The following is a 15,067-nucleotide window of genomic DNA, read 5'->3' on the forward strand; positions in this document are numbered from 1 at the left end:
TGTGTGTGTGTGTGCGCGCGCGCGTGCGTGCGCGCGTGTGTGCGTGCGTGCGCGTGCGTGGTTTCGCCATGGCGATCCCTGGTTGAGTAGCTTCTCTTCGATCTAACCTCTCTCGACGTCGCACGTCGGCTTCGTTTTTGCTCGTGCGTCTCTGCTCGTGCGGCGCAACTGCTCGTCCTCGAGCCCGAACTGATCGCATGGGCTTCGCCGCTCCTGCTCCCTGTTTCGGTTTCGTTTCTGCTCGTGCGTCTCTGCCCGCACGTCGGCTTCATTTCGGCTCTGCGTCTCTGCGTCTTTGCTCGTGCGTCGGGCTGGGACGGCTGTGTCGTCCTCGAGCTCGAGCTGAACGCAGGGGCTTTACCGCTCTTTCCTGCTTGATCTAAGATCACAGGGGCTTCCGCTCCTGCTCTTTGTTTCGGGTTTCCACTCTCTGCTCTGCTACGCCGCACCTCCATGGCTTCCGACAGATCTTATGTCGCTGCACTTGCGGGTGTCCACGCCTCAGATACACCTAAATCTTGCTCTTTATTTGAGTGGGCGGAGGACATAAAGAAACCTGACAGAAAAAATGGGAAGTTTGTCATCTTTTTTACAGAAGCTGAAGGTATTCAACTTGCTTCCTCCTGTCGAATGAATTTAGTCAGAAAATTTTTGTATGACCATCCCAAAATGGAGCTGATTCGTAAAAAAATTAAGCTTATGCACCTTCTTAGGGAGTGAAAAATTGGACTGTTAGATGGAAGACACATTCTTATACAATTAAATAATGAAGAGGATTACACGCGCTTATTTGCTCGAAGGATAAATCTGAATTGATAACAGAGAAATAAAGATTCTAAAATGATCTGTGGATTTTGACCCACGAACAAAACCACCAATCATTCCGGTTTGGATGTCTCTCTGGTATAAAATTTCATTATTTTACTCAAAAAGTGTTGTATTCTATTATCTCAGCTTATGGTAAGTCACTCAAAACAGACATTCCTACTTTTAATTTAACAGACATTCCTACTAGACATTCCTACTTTTAATTTTTCCCGTCCATCTGAAGCTAGAGTACTTGTCGAAAGAGACATCATTTCACCCACCTCTGAGGAAATTTGGTTGGGCACACAGTATCATGGATATTGGCAAAAGGTAGTGATTGAGTTTTTTCCCTCTTATTGTTCAAATTGTCGTATGTTCGGTCACTCTAGTTCTCAATGTCACAATCTACACCCCCAACTCAGACCAAAAAAATATAGTGCTCCGCCAGAGGCAACGATTTCATCTCCTCGTTATTGACACTATTGATCATCAAAAGAATACCCTAGATGACTTCACTATTCTCGCAGGCAATATGACAACCTTTCTATCCCAGTTGTAGCTCCCCTTTCTTTGAAACCTCCTATCATGGGGGAGAGGGTGAGTCTTCAGACCCCACCTGCCTTAAATATTACCCATAATACAGGTGGCAATACTTCTACTGCTTCACTACCGTCTCATCAGGTTGAGCAAGCTGTTAATGTTACTCAGGCTCATGGGGATCGTGATGTGCAACAGCCTACACCTGTCTGGCCAACATTAGAATCTACTGATCAGATGAGTCAATCATCAGATGACGAATGACAGGTTTACACATTCAGGAGGAAGAAAAAGAATGGAGACCTACTTAAGCTTAGTAATCTGATGGATGATACTTTAGTTACTACAGGCAATGGTACTCACCTTTCCAATTTGTTAGCCGGCTCACTTCCAAGGACTAGAGGCAGAGGGAGGACTAAAGTGAACTACCGTAGCACTTTTGAGCCATTTTGTGGCTTTTTGGTTTTTTACTTTTATGTATCTTTGCTTTATTTGGGTTTTGTGTGCGTTGTATTGTGTGAGTTGGGTTTTCTTTTAGGCTCTCTCATACAACTTTTCTGTATCTTTTTCGTATTAATATAATGCCCTTGGGCTCTTCCAATATATATAAATATATGAGAAAGATACAGATACAATGTGGGAGGGCCCAAGCATGGCACCCTGCCCACACAAAAACCACAAATGGTTCCAAAACTAGAAAAAACAGAAAAATGCATTATATACTTAAATAAAAAGTCTAACAGTGCCGAAATACATAGTATCATGTGGCTAGAGAGCGACCCGATTTAGTCTTGCCTCTGCCTCTAGTTCTAGTAAAGGAGCAAGCAAATAAGCTGGTAAAATGATTGTCATTGCCAGTAGTAACCAATTTATCATCCAATATGTTCCCAAGCTGGAGTCAGACTCCATTCTTCTTCTTCTCCTGGAATAAACCTGTCATTCCTCTTTCGAAGAATCAGTATGATGGGGTGGTTGAGCTGAAGCAGAAGGAATACCAACCGTAGTACCCAGAATAGGTTCTAATATATGTAAAGTATGAGATGCCTCTACACCGGATACTTCCTGAAGAAGTGGATCTACGAGGCTCTCCTGATTATCAGTCTGAACACTATCATTTGTAGGTAATAGTCCATCAGTATTGTTTTTTATGGGGTTTTAAGGTGTCAGCATCACATCACTCATAGTAACAATAACAACAGTGTCATTGGGAGGGGGTTCTCAAGGGCAACAGACTTCTATTTGATAGTATCATCCCCAGGTGGAACTAAAATGTCCAAAGCAGTGGGGTTAAACCCATCCTTAACCCATCCTTATTCACTTAAACTTAAACCTTAGATTTCAAATTTGGATGAAACTTCTGGTATTTATCAAGAGACATGACCAACCATCTTACAGTGGGTACAATATGGGGGGCTGTGCTCCATGACGATTTGTTGTCAATAATCATTATGGGTTGTGCCCAGCCAAACTTCAGTAACATCAAGTAAAATAATATCCTTTTCCACAAGTATTCTGGCAACCGAGGGTCTAGTTAGGTTGAAAGTACGTACACGATGCATTATCTCGCCTTTGCTAGGGCTCACTCCTCCTGTCGCGACTCCATGGCGATGCGGGTAGCCGCAGCGATTCGGAGACTCAGACTCCTGCTCGAAGAAGAATGGTGGGGGATTGCATCGCCGGGCCCAGCCTCTTGCTCGTTCGCTCTTCGGTATCGTTCGTTCGATCGCGTCATTTTCTGGATCATTTCACGAGCTCACTGGGAAGGTAGCGGCGGAACTGCAGCTTGCACACTGTTGTGATCCTTCCTATGACGTGTCGCTTCATCCCTTTGCGGCGTATCGAGCAGCAAAAAGCTCCAGTTGAAATCACAACTCAAATCCAGGAGCTTGCCACTATTCAGCTGCTCCCTTCCATGGCTACTGCTCCTTCTCAACCACCGAATACTACAGTTTTAAACCTTGAGAAGGCTTCTTTTGTTGATATGGTTGGCTCTATTGGATCAGATCAGGTTTTCCCTCAGGTTTACAATGAATCATTTGAAGACCAGGAGGTCTGCAACCTTATCAAGAAGACGGGTAGGTAGAGTGGCAAACTAACTCTATTCTTCTCTGATGCTGAAGTTTTCAACCTGGCAAACAAGTTTAAATTCACTCTCATTGGAAAGTTCCAATCGAAACATCCCAAAATAGAAATCGTTCGAAAGGCTTTTGAAGATCTCAAACTATTGAGACATTGGAAGGTTGGTTTCTTTGATGAGAGGCGTGTGATGATACAATTATCTAAAGTGGAAGACTATGCCAAAATATTTTTCAAAAATTTTATACCAATAGAGAGAAAACATATGAAACTGCTTAAGTGTCCTCCTGAATTTGACCCTAGTCAAGAAGAACTTATAGTTTCAATCTGGTTTAAACTACCAGGCCTAAAGTTGCACTAGTTCAACCACCAAGTCCTCTACTCTATTGGAGCTACACTAGGGAGACCAATGAAATTGGATACACCCACCTTCAATCTAACCAGGTCTTCGTTTGCAAGAATTTTTATTGATTTTTTGAAAGGCATATCACTCTCTAATGTGGACAAAATATGGCTTGATACTGCCCACAATGGGTATTGACAACCAATTATAGCAGAACAAAGACCCTACTTCTGCAATCACTGTAAATTGTTTGGGCACACCCCTGTCAAATGCTTCAGGATTCACCCACATTTGAGATGGACAGGTCCTAACAGTATCATTCATGTGGAGGAAAATATAGCAGACACTGTTAATCTTCCAGAAATGTTGAATGAGAATTTGACTCATAAGGCTACCACTCACCAACCAGACCAGCAGCTTCCACCTACTGTTGTTGAGTCAGCTCTTCCTCTGATTACAAATTCTACGAATTTTGTTGTAGTTCATGCTAGCTGAAGTAGCTTGAAACCACCTATTGCGAGAGAAGAGGGTACTCAAGTTATGGATGAGTGTCAGGATCAAAATGTGTTGCAGGCTAAGTCAGATCAGCAGTTTACCTCCATCGACGATCTACCTATTGTTCACACGGGACTACCTCTGACAGATGATTAACAGGTCCTCTGACAGATGACAGATGATTAACAGGTTTACAAATCTAAGAGGAGGAAGAAAGGAATGTCCGTTCTCAATAACTCTCAGGATAATTGTATCATTGTTTCAGGAGGAAGCCCACATATCAGTATGTTGCTAGACTCCTTCCCTAGATCTAGGGGAAGGGGAAGCAGTAGATCCACCAAATACACCCACAATGATGAGGACTTGTTTTTTTTTTTTTTGGAATACGTTTGTAATCCCTGTGAGTAGGCTCTTTGTACCCACTCACTAAAACATTTGTCTCCTCTCTTTTTTATCAATCAATTTTGTCTTTTCATAAAAAAAACTAAATAAAATAAAATAAAAATAAAAAAAAATAATATATATATATATATATACATACATTAAAAAAAGTCCAAGGGCAATTATATTAAAGAGAAAAGGGTATAGATGAGTTGTATGAGTGGGCCCAAATAGGCACTCAACCCACACGGTACAACACACACAAAAAAAATAAAAACCAAAAAGTAGATGGTACATATAAGATCAATCAGGACGACCCACTTTAGTTTTGTCTCTGCCTCTAGTTCCTCAACCTCTAGTTCTCGGAAGGGAACCAGTTAACAAATTGGTGAGGTGTGTACCATTGCCCGAAGTAACCAAAATATCATCCATTAGATTCCTTAGCTCAAGTAGATCACCATTTCTCTTCTTCCTCCTGGAAGTGTAGACCTACCGATTCTCATCTAAAGATTATTGCGCATTCGAATGAGGTGGCAGTGCTGCAGTAGAAAGATTGCCAACAATTGTGCCCCAAGAAAATTAAGTGTATATGAGGTAAGAGTTGTCGTCTCTACCTCTAATACTTTCTGAAAATGGGGAGCTGCAAGGTTCTCCTGATTATCAGTCTGTGTAGGTAGTGCTTCTTCAGTATTGTTTTCAATAGGGTTTGAAAGTGTAGGTTGCTCAGCAGTGTCATCCAGCTTCTCATTGATCGCAGAAACAGTATTTTCAGGGGGAGGGTCCATAAGTGCAATTAAATCAGACACCAAATCATGTTCTATGGTAGTTTTCTCTCCAGATGGAACAGATATGTCCAGAGCAGTAGGGTTAGATTTATCCTTATTCACTTAGTCTTTAGATTTCAAATTAAGATGAAACTTATGGTATTTATCAAGAGTATGCCCAAACATCTACAATGAGAACAGTAAGGCGGTTATGCTCCAAGACGATTTGTTGCCAATATACATTAGGATTTGTGCTGAACCAAACTTCAGTAACATCAGGTAAAGTATTCTGGTAACAGAAAGTCCGGTTAGGTTGAAGGTAGATAGATCTAGCTTCATAAGGTCCTCAAGTATGACCCCAATAGAGTAAAGAACCTGATGATGAAAAAAGTGCAGCTTGAAACCAGGTAGACTAAACCATACCGGTACAGTAGAAGGTTCATGATTTGGATCAAAATCTGGATCAAAATCAGGAGACATCAAAATCAGGAGACCAATTGAGTAGCTTCATTGAATTATCAGCAATACTAAGATATTTTTTTGGAGAAAATTCGAGTGTAGTCTTTAGCCACGGTTAATTGAATCAATACATGTCTTCTATCCATGAGCCCCACTTTTCACTTTCCTGCTAATTTAAGATTATCAAAACTTTTCCTGAGAACTTATATAGGTGGTTGCTCTCACTAATTTTTTTAATAAGAACAAACCTGAATTTATCAGTCAATGTTGAAATTTCAAACTCAGAAAAATAGTTTTGTTCTCTCACTTTTCCTGTTTGCATTCTTAATAAAGGGTAATCACCTATACCACCACCATACTCTTTATAACTTGTGGGAAAGATAACCGTCGTCTCCACCTAAGGATTACCCACCACGTGGGCAAAGGACATTTTGTGAGGTTCAACCGAAGAAAAAAGAAGCTCCATCACATCAAGGAGAAGCCCTACCAAGTGTGGCAGAGGGCAAAAATGACAAGCCGAGGAAAGTTGAGGCGAAGTTGCAGATGTCAAAACCGTGGAACAGTCGGGCAGTAGACACAAACCGCAGAATAGGGGCGCACGAGTGTGCGGAACCTGTCGGCATCGAAATCGAACAAAAACGACGCGAACGCGAACTAGGTCGGTGTCGAAATAATGACGCAGACGCGAGGACCGTCGAAGTCAAAGCAGACCGAGTCGACGACAAACAGAGAAGATGCAGCGAGGGACGACGCCGGAGAAGACGCAGCGAGGAAAGGAAATGATCAAATGCGATAATAGTTGTTGATCTGATGTGATAACAGTTGTTAGGCTTCACCGTGAGACGAAACCCTAGCAAATCTGATTGCAGGAGAAGACGCTCATATATATATATATATATAAATTAAAAGAGCATCTCGTGGCTCATTACGCGTTAATCACAAAAAGTTACAAAATTTGGGGTGGGATAGTAGATCCCCATCTAGAAACAAAACAAACATGAAGACCTAAGGGCCACTATCCGCATTACAACACCACGCAAAATAAAACAAAAGGTACATATGATAACCCAAAATGTATACCAGCAAAAAGAGTATACCCAAAGCGTACATGTATAACAAACCCCAAAACTAAAAAGGAATTGAGCAAATTTAAAATGTAGAAAGCTAATTTCCAGTTGACTCCACTGATTATGTGTAACCAGCATCCAAGACACCCAAGTCCAACAACCATGTGAAAATCAAAGGGCATTCAACCAGAAAACCAAGATAGGGGGCAGCATCTCAATAGCGAACATATGGGGCCTCCAGATCATTTTTAATAAATTTATGCAAGAAAGAGGGATGGGTGCTTCCAACAATAGCATTTTGCACCACCAACCAATCTGCAGATTGGTTCCCTTCTCTATAAATGAAAGAAAAAGAAATGTTTAAATGATGGCTACCAATTATGATCCTTATTCTTTTCAGCAAGACATTGATATATCAAGGAGGTTTAAATTTTGCCAAAAGTATATTAAGCAGGGTTTCAAAATCAGTTTCCAACGCAATGTCATTTAATTGTAAAGCAATAAGCACATGAAGCGCAGCAAGCACAGCAGAAGTCTCTGCCTCAAGAGAGGAGGTAGCAATACAAGGGGAGGCAAAATAAGCTATACATCTTCCATGCACATCTCTTATAATTCCACCTATACCCGTATAGGCATTAGAAAAGCTCCCATCAACATTAAATTTAAACCAACCATGAGGGGGTGGTGCCCATTTAATCAAAATGGGTTTCCTACCCTTAGCCACAGTAGGAGTAACATCATGTCTAGAGAAGGACTTTCATGCCTTCTTGAAATAAGCAATCGCTAAGATGTAAGTGGTAGAGGGGGTGTATCCAGTCGCTTCATATTTATGATTGCTTCTTGTCATCCATATGAACCATAAAATAATTACCGGTAAACAGAAAAACTTGGTAAAAGAGGGTTCCAAACCCTTCCAAATCTCCAAAGTTGTTTTAAAGTTCAGACTAGCAGGCCAGTGTATCCCAAGAAAGCACCCAATATGATGCCAGACTTCTTTAGCAAAATGACACTCAAAAAATAGATGATTCAGTTATATATATATATATATATATATATAACAATGTGTCACCTTCGTCTCCGCTCTGCTAGGGTTTCGCCACATGGCAAACCCTAGCTTCTGCTGCTTCGATATCTCTCACGTCTCTGCTTCACCTTCATTGTCAGCTTCTCGCGTCGTCTGCCTCTTTCTGCTCAAGCTGATTTCGCAAGGGTCCTCGTCGTCCGCTTCTGCGATTTTTGCGGGCAGCGTCCTGTTCGCTGCAGGCTATAGGGCATCGTTTTGTTTGATCTAATTTCGAGGGCTTCTTCAAAGGGGTTTCCGCTCCTCGTCTGTTTGCTGCAAGATGAAGGGCATCATTATGCTCGAGTTAAATTCGCAAGGCTTCTTCAAAGGGGTTTTCGCTCCTGCTCCTTGTTTTCTGGATTCGGACATTGCTCTCTTCTTTTCTTTCTTCACTGTTCTTAATGCCGCAACTCCATCTATTGAGGATGGCTTCAGATAGATCGTATGTTGCTACCCTTGCGGGTGTCCACGCCTCAGGTACACCTAAATCGTGTTCTTTCCCCCGTTTGAGTGGGACAAGGATATCAAAAAATCTAATACGAAGAATGGAAAGTCAGTCATCTTTTTTACAGAGCTGAAAGAATTCAACTTGCTTCCTCCTATCGACTGAATTTGGTCGGAAAATTTTTATATGGTCATTCCAAAATGAAGCTGATTCGTAAGGAATTTGAGCTTATGCACCTGATTGATTAGTGAAAAATTGAACGGTTAGATAGAAGACACGTTCTCATACAAATTAATAATGAAGAGGATTATACGCGTTTATTTGCTAGAAGGATAATCTGGATTGATAACAGAGCAATGAAAATTCTGAAATGATCTGTGGATTTTGACCCCTAGACGGAACCTCCGATCATTCCGGTTTGGATTCGCCTCCTTGGTCTGAAATTTCATTTGGTCTGAAATTTCATTATTTTCATTATTTTACTCAAAAAGTTTTGTACGCTATTGCCTTAGTTTATGGTAAGCCACTCAAAAAGGACATTCCTACTTTTAATATTTCTCGTCCATCGAAATTCAGATTACTTGTTGAAAGAGACATCACTTTATCTGATTCTGAGAAAATTTGTTTGGGCACACAGCATCATGGGTATTGGCAAAAGGTAGTGATTGAGCATTTTCATTCGTATTATTCAAACTTTCATATGTTCAGTCACTCCAGTTCTCAATGTCACCATCTACATCCACACCTCAGATCAAAAACGCACAGTGTTCCGCCAGAGGCAGTGATTTCATCTCCTCCTGATCAGCTCCAAGTTATTGACACTATTGATCATCAAAATGAGCACTGTGCATTTCACCTCCGAAGACGTCACTATTCTCGCAGATAATATGACAACCATTAAGCCATCTCTGGAACCTCTTATCGTGGGTGAGAGAGAGATTTTTCAAACGCACTTGCCCTAGAACATATCACTGTTATTACAGATGAAAGTACTTCTATTGTTTCACTACCGCCTCATCAAGTCAAGCAAACTGTAAATATTACTCAGGTTCCTGGGGATCATGTTATGCAACTGTCTACATTTGTCCAGCCAACTTTGGAACAATCAATTAATCAGATGAGTCAATCATCGGATGAGGAATGACAGGTCTACACATACAGGTGGAAGAAGAAGAATGGAGACCTACTTGAGCTCAGGAATCTGAAAGATGATACTTTGGTTACCTCGAGCAATGACACTCACATTACTAATTTGTTAGTCGGCTCAATTCCGAGAACTAGAGATAGAGGGAGGACTAAAGTGGGACGACCCTAGCACTTTTACGCCCTTTGGAGGTTTTTTGGTTTTTTATCTTTATGTATATTTGCTTTATTTGGATTTTGTGTGTTGTATTGTGTGAGTTGAGCTTTCTTTTAGGCCCTCTCATAAAACATTTTGTATCATTTCCGTTTTAATATATTAGCCCTTGGGCTTTTTCTATATATATATACCAAACATGTGAATAGTATGATCAAGACAATTATTCCTCTCCAAAACCTGTTGTGTGAGTGAGAGATGAAAAACATTTTTAATTCACATGTTATGTTCACTAATCTAAATAAAAGGGAACTTTGTTGTATTAGATGTTTTAGGTTGTTAACTTAATATCCATATATCATAACTGATGTGGGAGCTTATTGTGGACGTGGTACTGTAGTTGCAACAGTGACCGCGGGTCCTTTCCTATTTGATTCCCAACTTTATCTACCATCTTTCGCTTCTATTCTTATTTCAAATTTCTTCCTTTCACATCACCCCTCCTTTCTTTATTGTCCATTCTTCTACTTGTCTAATCTATCTACTAACCCATTTATAGTTATAGATGTTATTTGCTAAGGTTAGGATAGCTTTTTTATGAGTGCAATTTTCTCAGTGCTGCCTTTGAAGCGTTCTTCTCATCTGGGGTTTGTATCCGACGTCGAGAAGATGCTCCGACTGTAACTCATCCAAGGTGGTGACTATTTCCAAGTGTCCAGGTGGTGTCTGGCTGTAGCTCGACCACGATGAGATATGTATCCTTCCGTAACTGCCCCTCCGGCCCAGCTTCCGGCTGTCGTAAACAATTTTCTTTGATACCGCACCGGCCTTCAAGCCACCTACCTATTAACCCTGCCTCCCGCAGGCCACCCCAATCACCTTCCCTACTGCTGCTTGCTACCTCCAGCAGCCATCTTGTTTTCGCCATCCCATTCTGCACCTTTCAGGTTGTTGTCCATTCTGTTGCGTGTTGTTCGACGTCTTCCAGGTTGTTTTCCACGCTTCCGGGGTTGTCTTGACCTCCGCCGACCACTTCCAGATCGCAGTCCACCGTCCCCTACACCATCCCAATAGGCTGCCTTCCTCCAGCTCCCTTTTGCCAGGCTGTCGGTCGTCTCGAAAACAACCCAAGAGGCTGCCTTTCCTCCAACTTCCTTCTGGCAGGCCGCTAGCCATCTTCAACACCTCTTAGCAGGCTGCCCTGCTGCTGACAACATCCCCACCCACTATTGTAGCCCTAATTGGAGTCTATATGTTGTGTCTTTACGATTCTGTTACTATTTTTTATGTTGTTTTTTTTCATTATGAGAGTTTATTTGTAATCATTGGAGTTCAATAATATTATCATATTGAGTTTTTGAAGCAAGAACATGTTCTACTAACATTTTATATTTGGGGTACCGACTCTTAAGTTCATTGCTGAACAATTATCATTGAAAAAATCTAATCAGCAATTGATTTTACTTAGGAACGAGTATAATTTTTATGTAAGAATTATTTTGTGCCAAGCAATTATGCCATACTATTCACTTTTAAATTATTATTGAGTTAGTTTTCTTTTGTAATTCATATGCATAAGTATTTTTGAGTAAAAGTATAAATATTTCAATATAAATTGAACATTTGAAAACACCATTCTCCTACTGCTTTGCATGTAATTTACATCATCTTTATGCAAAGCTCCTTGCTTAGCATTAACTTTAAGTTACAGTAATGAGTTAAGTCTTCTAATCAAGTGTTTGTGTAGTTGAGTAAAACATCTTTCTCTTTATGCGAACCTCCTTGCCTAGGTCCAACCTTTAGTTAGTCAAACGAATTGATTAAACTTCTCATCACATGTTTGCATCGTCGAAGTATACCATTTACCGGGGAAAAACGGTTCCCTTAATCTATATTTATGTTAGAAAATATCAGAAGTGCCCCAAATAGTTTTTCCTTCTCTCTTTCTCTCTCTTAACAACATAAGATAAACCTCAAAATAGAATCCCAACAAGAAAACAAAACTAAGATAAATTATGTGCAAATCCCCGAGCTGCAAAGGAAGTAGGCGCATGTCGAAAGATAATCCTTTACAAAGGCCGGGACATTCTTTTGTTGTTAGCAATAAATGATTGTTGGACAAAAAGAACATCAAAGATGTTTTTTTGTCACTTTATTTTATATCTCACAATTCATTCCATCTTTATTGACGATAGATGAAACCAGAAAAAGGAAAAACATCATAGTAGTTTAAAAACTATTGAGCCTGCATGGACCATTGAACAGGTACCGTACAAAGTGTTGCAGGATTGAGTAAAAAAAGAAGATTAACCTCTCAAGTCTAATAAGCATGTCTTGAATGGCACAATCTCTTGGATTAAGAAACAATTATCAAAGTAACAACTCTGGCATCAATAATCCCTATGCATTGAGCATTGCCTCATAGTTGTTTCATATGTAATTAATGTATGTGTTCATACGCGAAGAAAATGCATTCATTTGTTCACAAGGAACCTCTGTTTCCGTGTGAAGCAAGTATGGATAAGGATTTCAACAAGATGAACGAGCCAAGTTTTTTCTAGCCATTAGAGCATTATTATGTCAAGCTTGAGTAGCAAAACAGTGAAGAAAGGTGAACCCACAAGAAGATGTTGAGGAAACCATTCCAGCTTCAATGGACTGCAGAGCATTTCAGCAACCCATTACTAGATAAAATATTAAAAACTTTCCACTTTTGATAACTTTATCAATCCAGTTATCTTCGGTTTTTGAAGCCTTTGTGAGCATGAGCCAATGAGCATACCGTTCATATCCATGCAAGTGAAAAAAAAAAACGTGCATAAGAAGAAGGACAAACAAATATCATAACTTTACTAATCTCGATCCTCCACCCAGCAGCTACAGTCAATCACAGCAGACAACCAAACGACAATTTTCCATTGAAATCAGAGGTGGCCATGGATTAGGACCGGTATTAAAATCATGATTAACGAATTTGCAGCATTCAAAAATAAGTCAAATGGAGCATCATGTGAGCCAAATAAAAAAAAATGTAATTTTTCAAAAGGAAACTTTAAGTAAAACAGAATTTAATCTCAAAAAAAACTTGCAATACAAAATGACTTCAGGAAAAGAATAAAAATGTCTAACATTGTGGGCCAATATGAAGTACCATTTATACTTAAAAAACTTTGCATGTCATTAAACTAAAAAATTATAAATGGAACTTATGCAAATAGCTTTAACGGCCTACAAAAGCGGTACAAAGAGAGGGAGCTAGACCTTTACATTTCCAGTTGTCACACATGAAAGAAAAGCTTGTACCATTTTTTCAAGCAATTGAGGGTCTCCATACTTTGCACTATTAGAACCATTGCTTCTAAATACCGGTGAATTTTTTTCCTTGCAGAAGCCATTCTTAGGCAAATCGGGGTTTTTAGCAGAATGGCATGACTCCTTGGAAATCTTGAGCACTTCATTTGACATAGAGTAACAGTTGAAATTGAGAAACCTCGATATATGTCCAAGGGCCCTCACAGCATTTGATTTGATCTAAGAGAAAATTTTTACTAAGACAATTTTTATATTGCTATAAAGATCATTAATAAAAAAAATAAGCGGGATATTAAAGGAATAGGCAGCACTTCAAGCAAGAATTGACCAGAAATGTGCCAACTGAAATACTTTTAAAGGACTTCAGTAAAACAATAAATTGATTGTCAAACTAGACAAATAGAAGAGCGCAACCAGGATAAAGAGGTCATGCCTTTAAATCTAGAGCATTCCTTCAAAGAGAGCATGTGATGTATAAATATTTAAGAAGTGTGAGTTAGGATCCACATGAAATGAAGAAACTTATTCCGACCAAACAAAATGGATTTGTTTGGAAGTGCTCATGCATTAGAACCATGTTCGGGTTAGTTCCAACACAGCCGTACAAGCTAAAATACAGCCAAGCCTGTCATATATTTCAATCAAAATACCCTAGACAAGTTTTCCATTGAAACTGGTCAAGTTAGATCAACCCCATTGCCCAAAAAACCTAGAATTTTAAACTTTTATAAGAAAGGAGAGATAGGAGAAGTACAAAGGCACAATATAAAGAAGCAATGCAAAAGCAATGGTTACAAAGGAAAAATAAAGTTTTTTCAACTATAAAAAGGGGTGATATTAGTGGTTGTAGCTTAGGAATGGAAAGAATCAGGAGGTGATGTATGAAACAGCAATAATGATGGTCGTGGCCTTTGAAATTTTGAGCATAACTCTTTTGAAAATATAGGTTCAAGTTAAATTTTCAAATGTTAGATTAGAGAGCAGACATGATACTACCCAGAAATGACACTGTTATGAAGACTTTATGATATGATTTTAGGTTTCCAATAGTCGTAAACCATTATAGTTAATTATCACTCGTAGTTATAAGAGAGAGCTCTGGCAATGCAAAAGTTGTAGCTACCGAAAAAAAAGGAAAGTGGTTACAACTACAAAGAGGATTATTTCTAGTGGTTGCAGCTTAGATACAAAAAAATCATGGTGGTGATAGTTGAAATTGTGATAGAGATGAATGTGACCTTTGAAAATTCATGTCTGACTCATTTAAGAAATACTCTCGAGTTAAAAATTCAAAAATTTAGATCAAGCATTGGATAGGACGGTACCCAAATATTTCATCCTTATTTTGAATAATTTATAATATGATTTAGAATTTCTCATAAGCGCTAACTCTTATGATTTATTATCACTCTCAAACAGGAGAGAAAACTTTTAATTAAGTTTACTTAGTAGACAATATATGCTTATTCAACGTCATTTTGAGAATAGAGGAAGATATACCACAGCCAGGCAGACAAATGATAGGGCAAATGTTAACAAATTCAGCGATAGTCGCATGATCCCATTATCCCAAGAAATCATGAACCTTAATTTGTTTAGTCAGCGGGGGAAATCGATTTGACTTGACCAAAAGATCTTTATTAACAATTATATTTGCTTCATCCAAAGAGAGCTTGTAGAAGCAAGAAGTATGTTTGCCTAAGGGGTAAATTTATTGACCCTAACTAAGAGAAGTCTCTTATTTAATCCACAACATTCAAACATTACAAAATACACTTCAAAGAATAGTAAGCATATTATTTGTTTCAAATGGAATAAGATAAACAATGCATCAATACATAACACAAAACAGATTTTTAGAGATTGATAATGATTTGGACGATGAAAATAAATAAAAGAATATTGATATTACATCACTATCTAATGATGATTTAGGAGATATAAATGAATACTTTATTAGTGTGATGGCATGTCTGTCAATTAGGAATAATGAATTAGAATAATAGAGGAAATTAGGGAAA

General features: G+C 39.2%; 1 protein-coding gene across 2 annotated transcripts in view; it reads right to left on the reverse strand.

The window, feature by feature from the left end:
* Window positions 1-15,067, reverse strand: part of LOC110036393 (HEAT repeat-containing protein 6) — a 135,471-nt gene that overhangs the window by 31,188 nt on the left and 89,216 nt on the right. For both annotated transcript variants that reach the window (XM_020740829.1, XM_020740828.1), the window contains exon 22: window positions 12,996-13,265. In XM_020740829.1, coding sequence (XP_020596488.1) covers window positions 12,996-13,265 — 270 coding nt within the window. The remainder of the gene's footprint in view (window positions 1-12,995; window positions 13,266-15,067) is intronic.

Source organism: Phalaenopsis equestris, unplaced genomic scaffold, assembly GCF_001263595.1.
Source record: "Phalaenopsis equestris unplaced genomic scaffold, ASM126359v1 Scaffold205936, whole genome shotgun sequence".
Classification (NCBI taxonomy): Eukaryota; Viridiplantae; Streptophyta; class Magnoliopsida; order Asparagales; family Orchidaceae; genus Phalaenopsis; species Phalaenopsis equestris.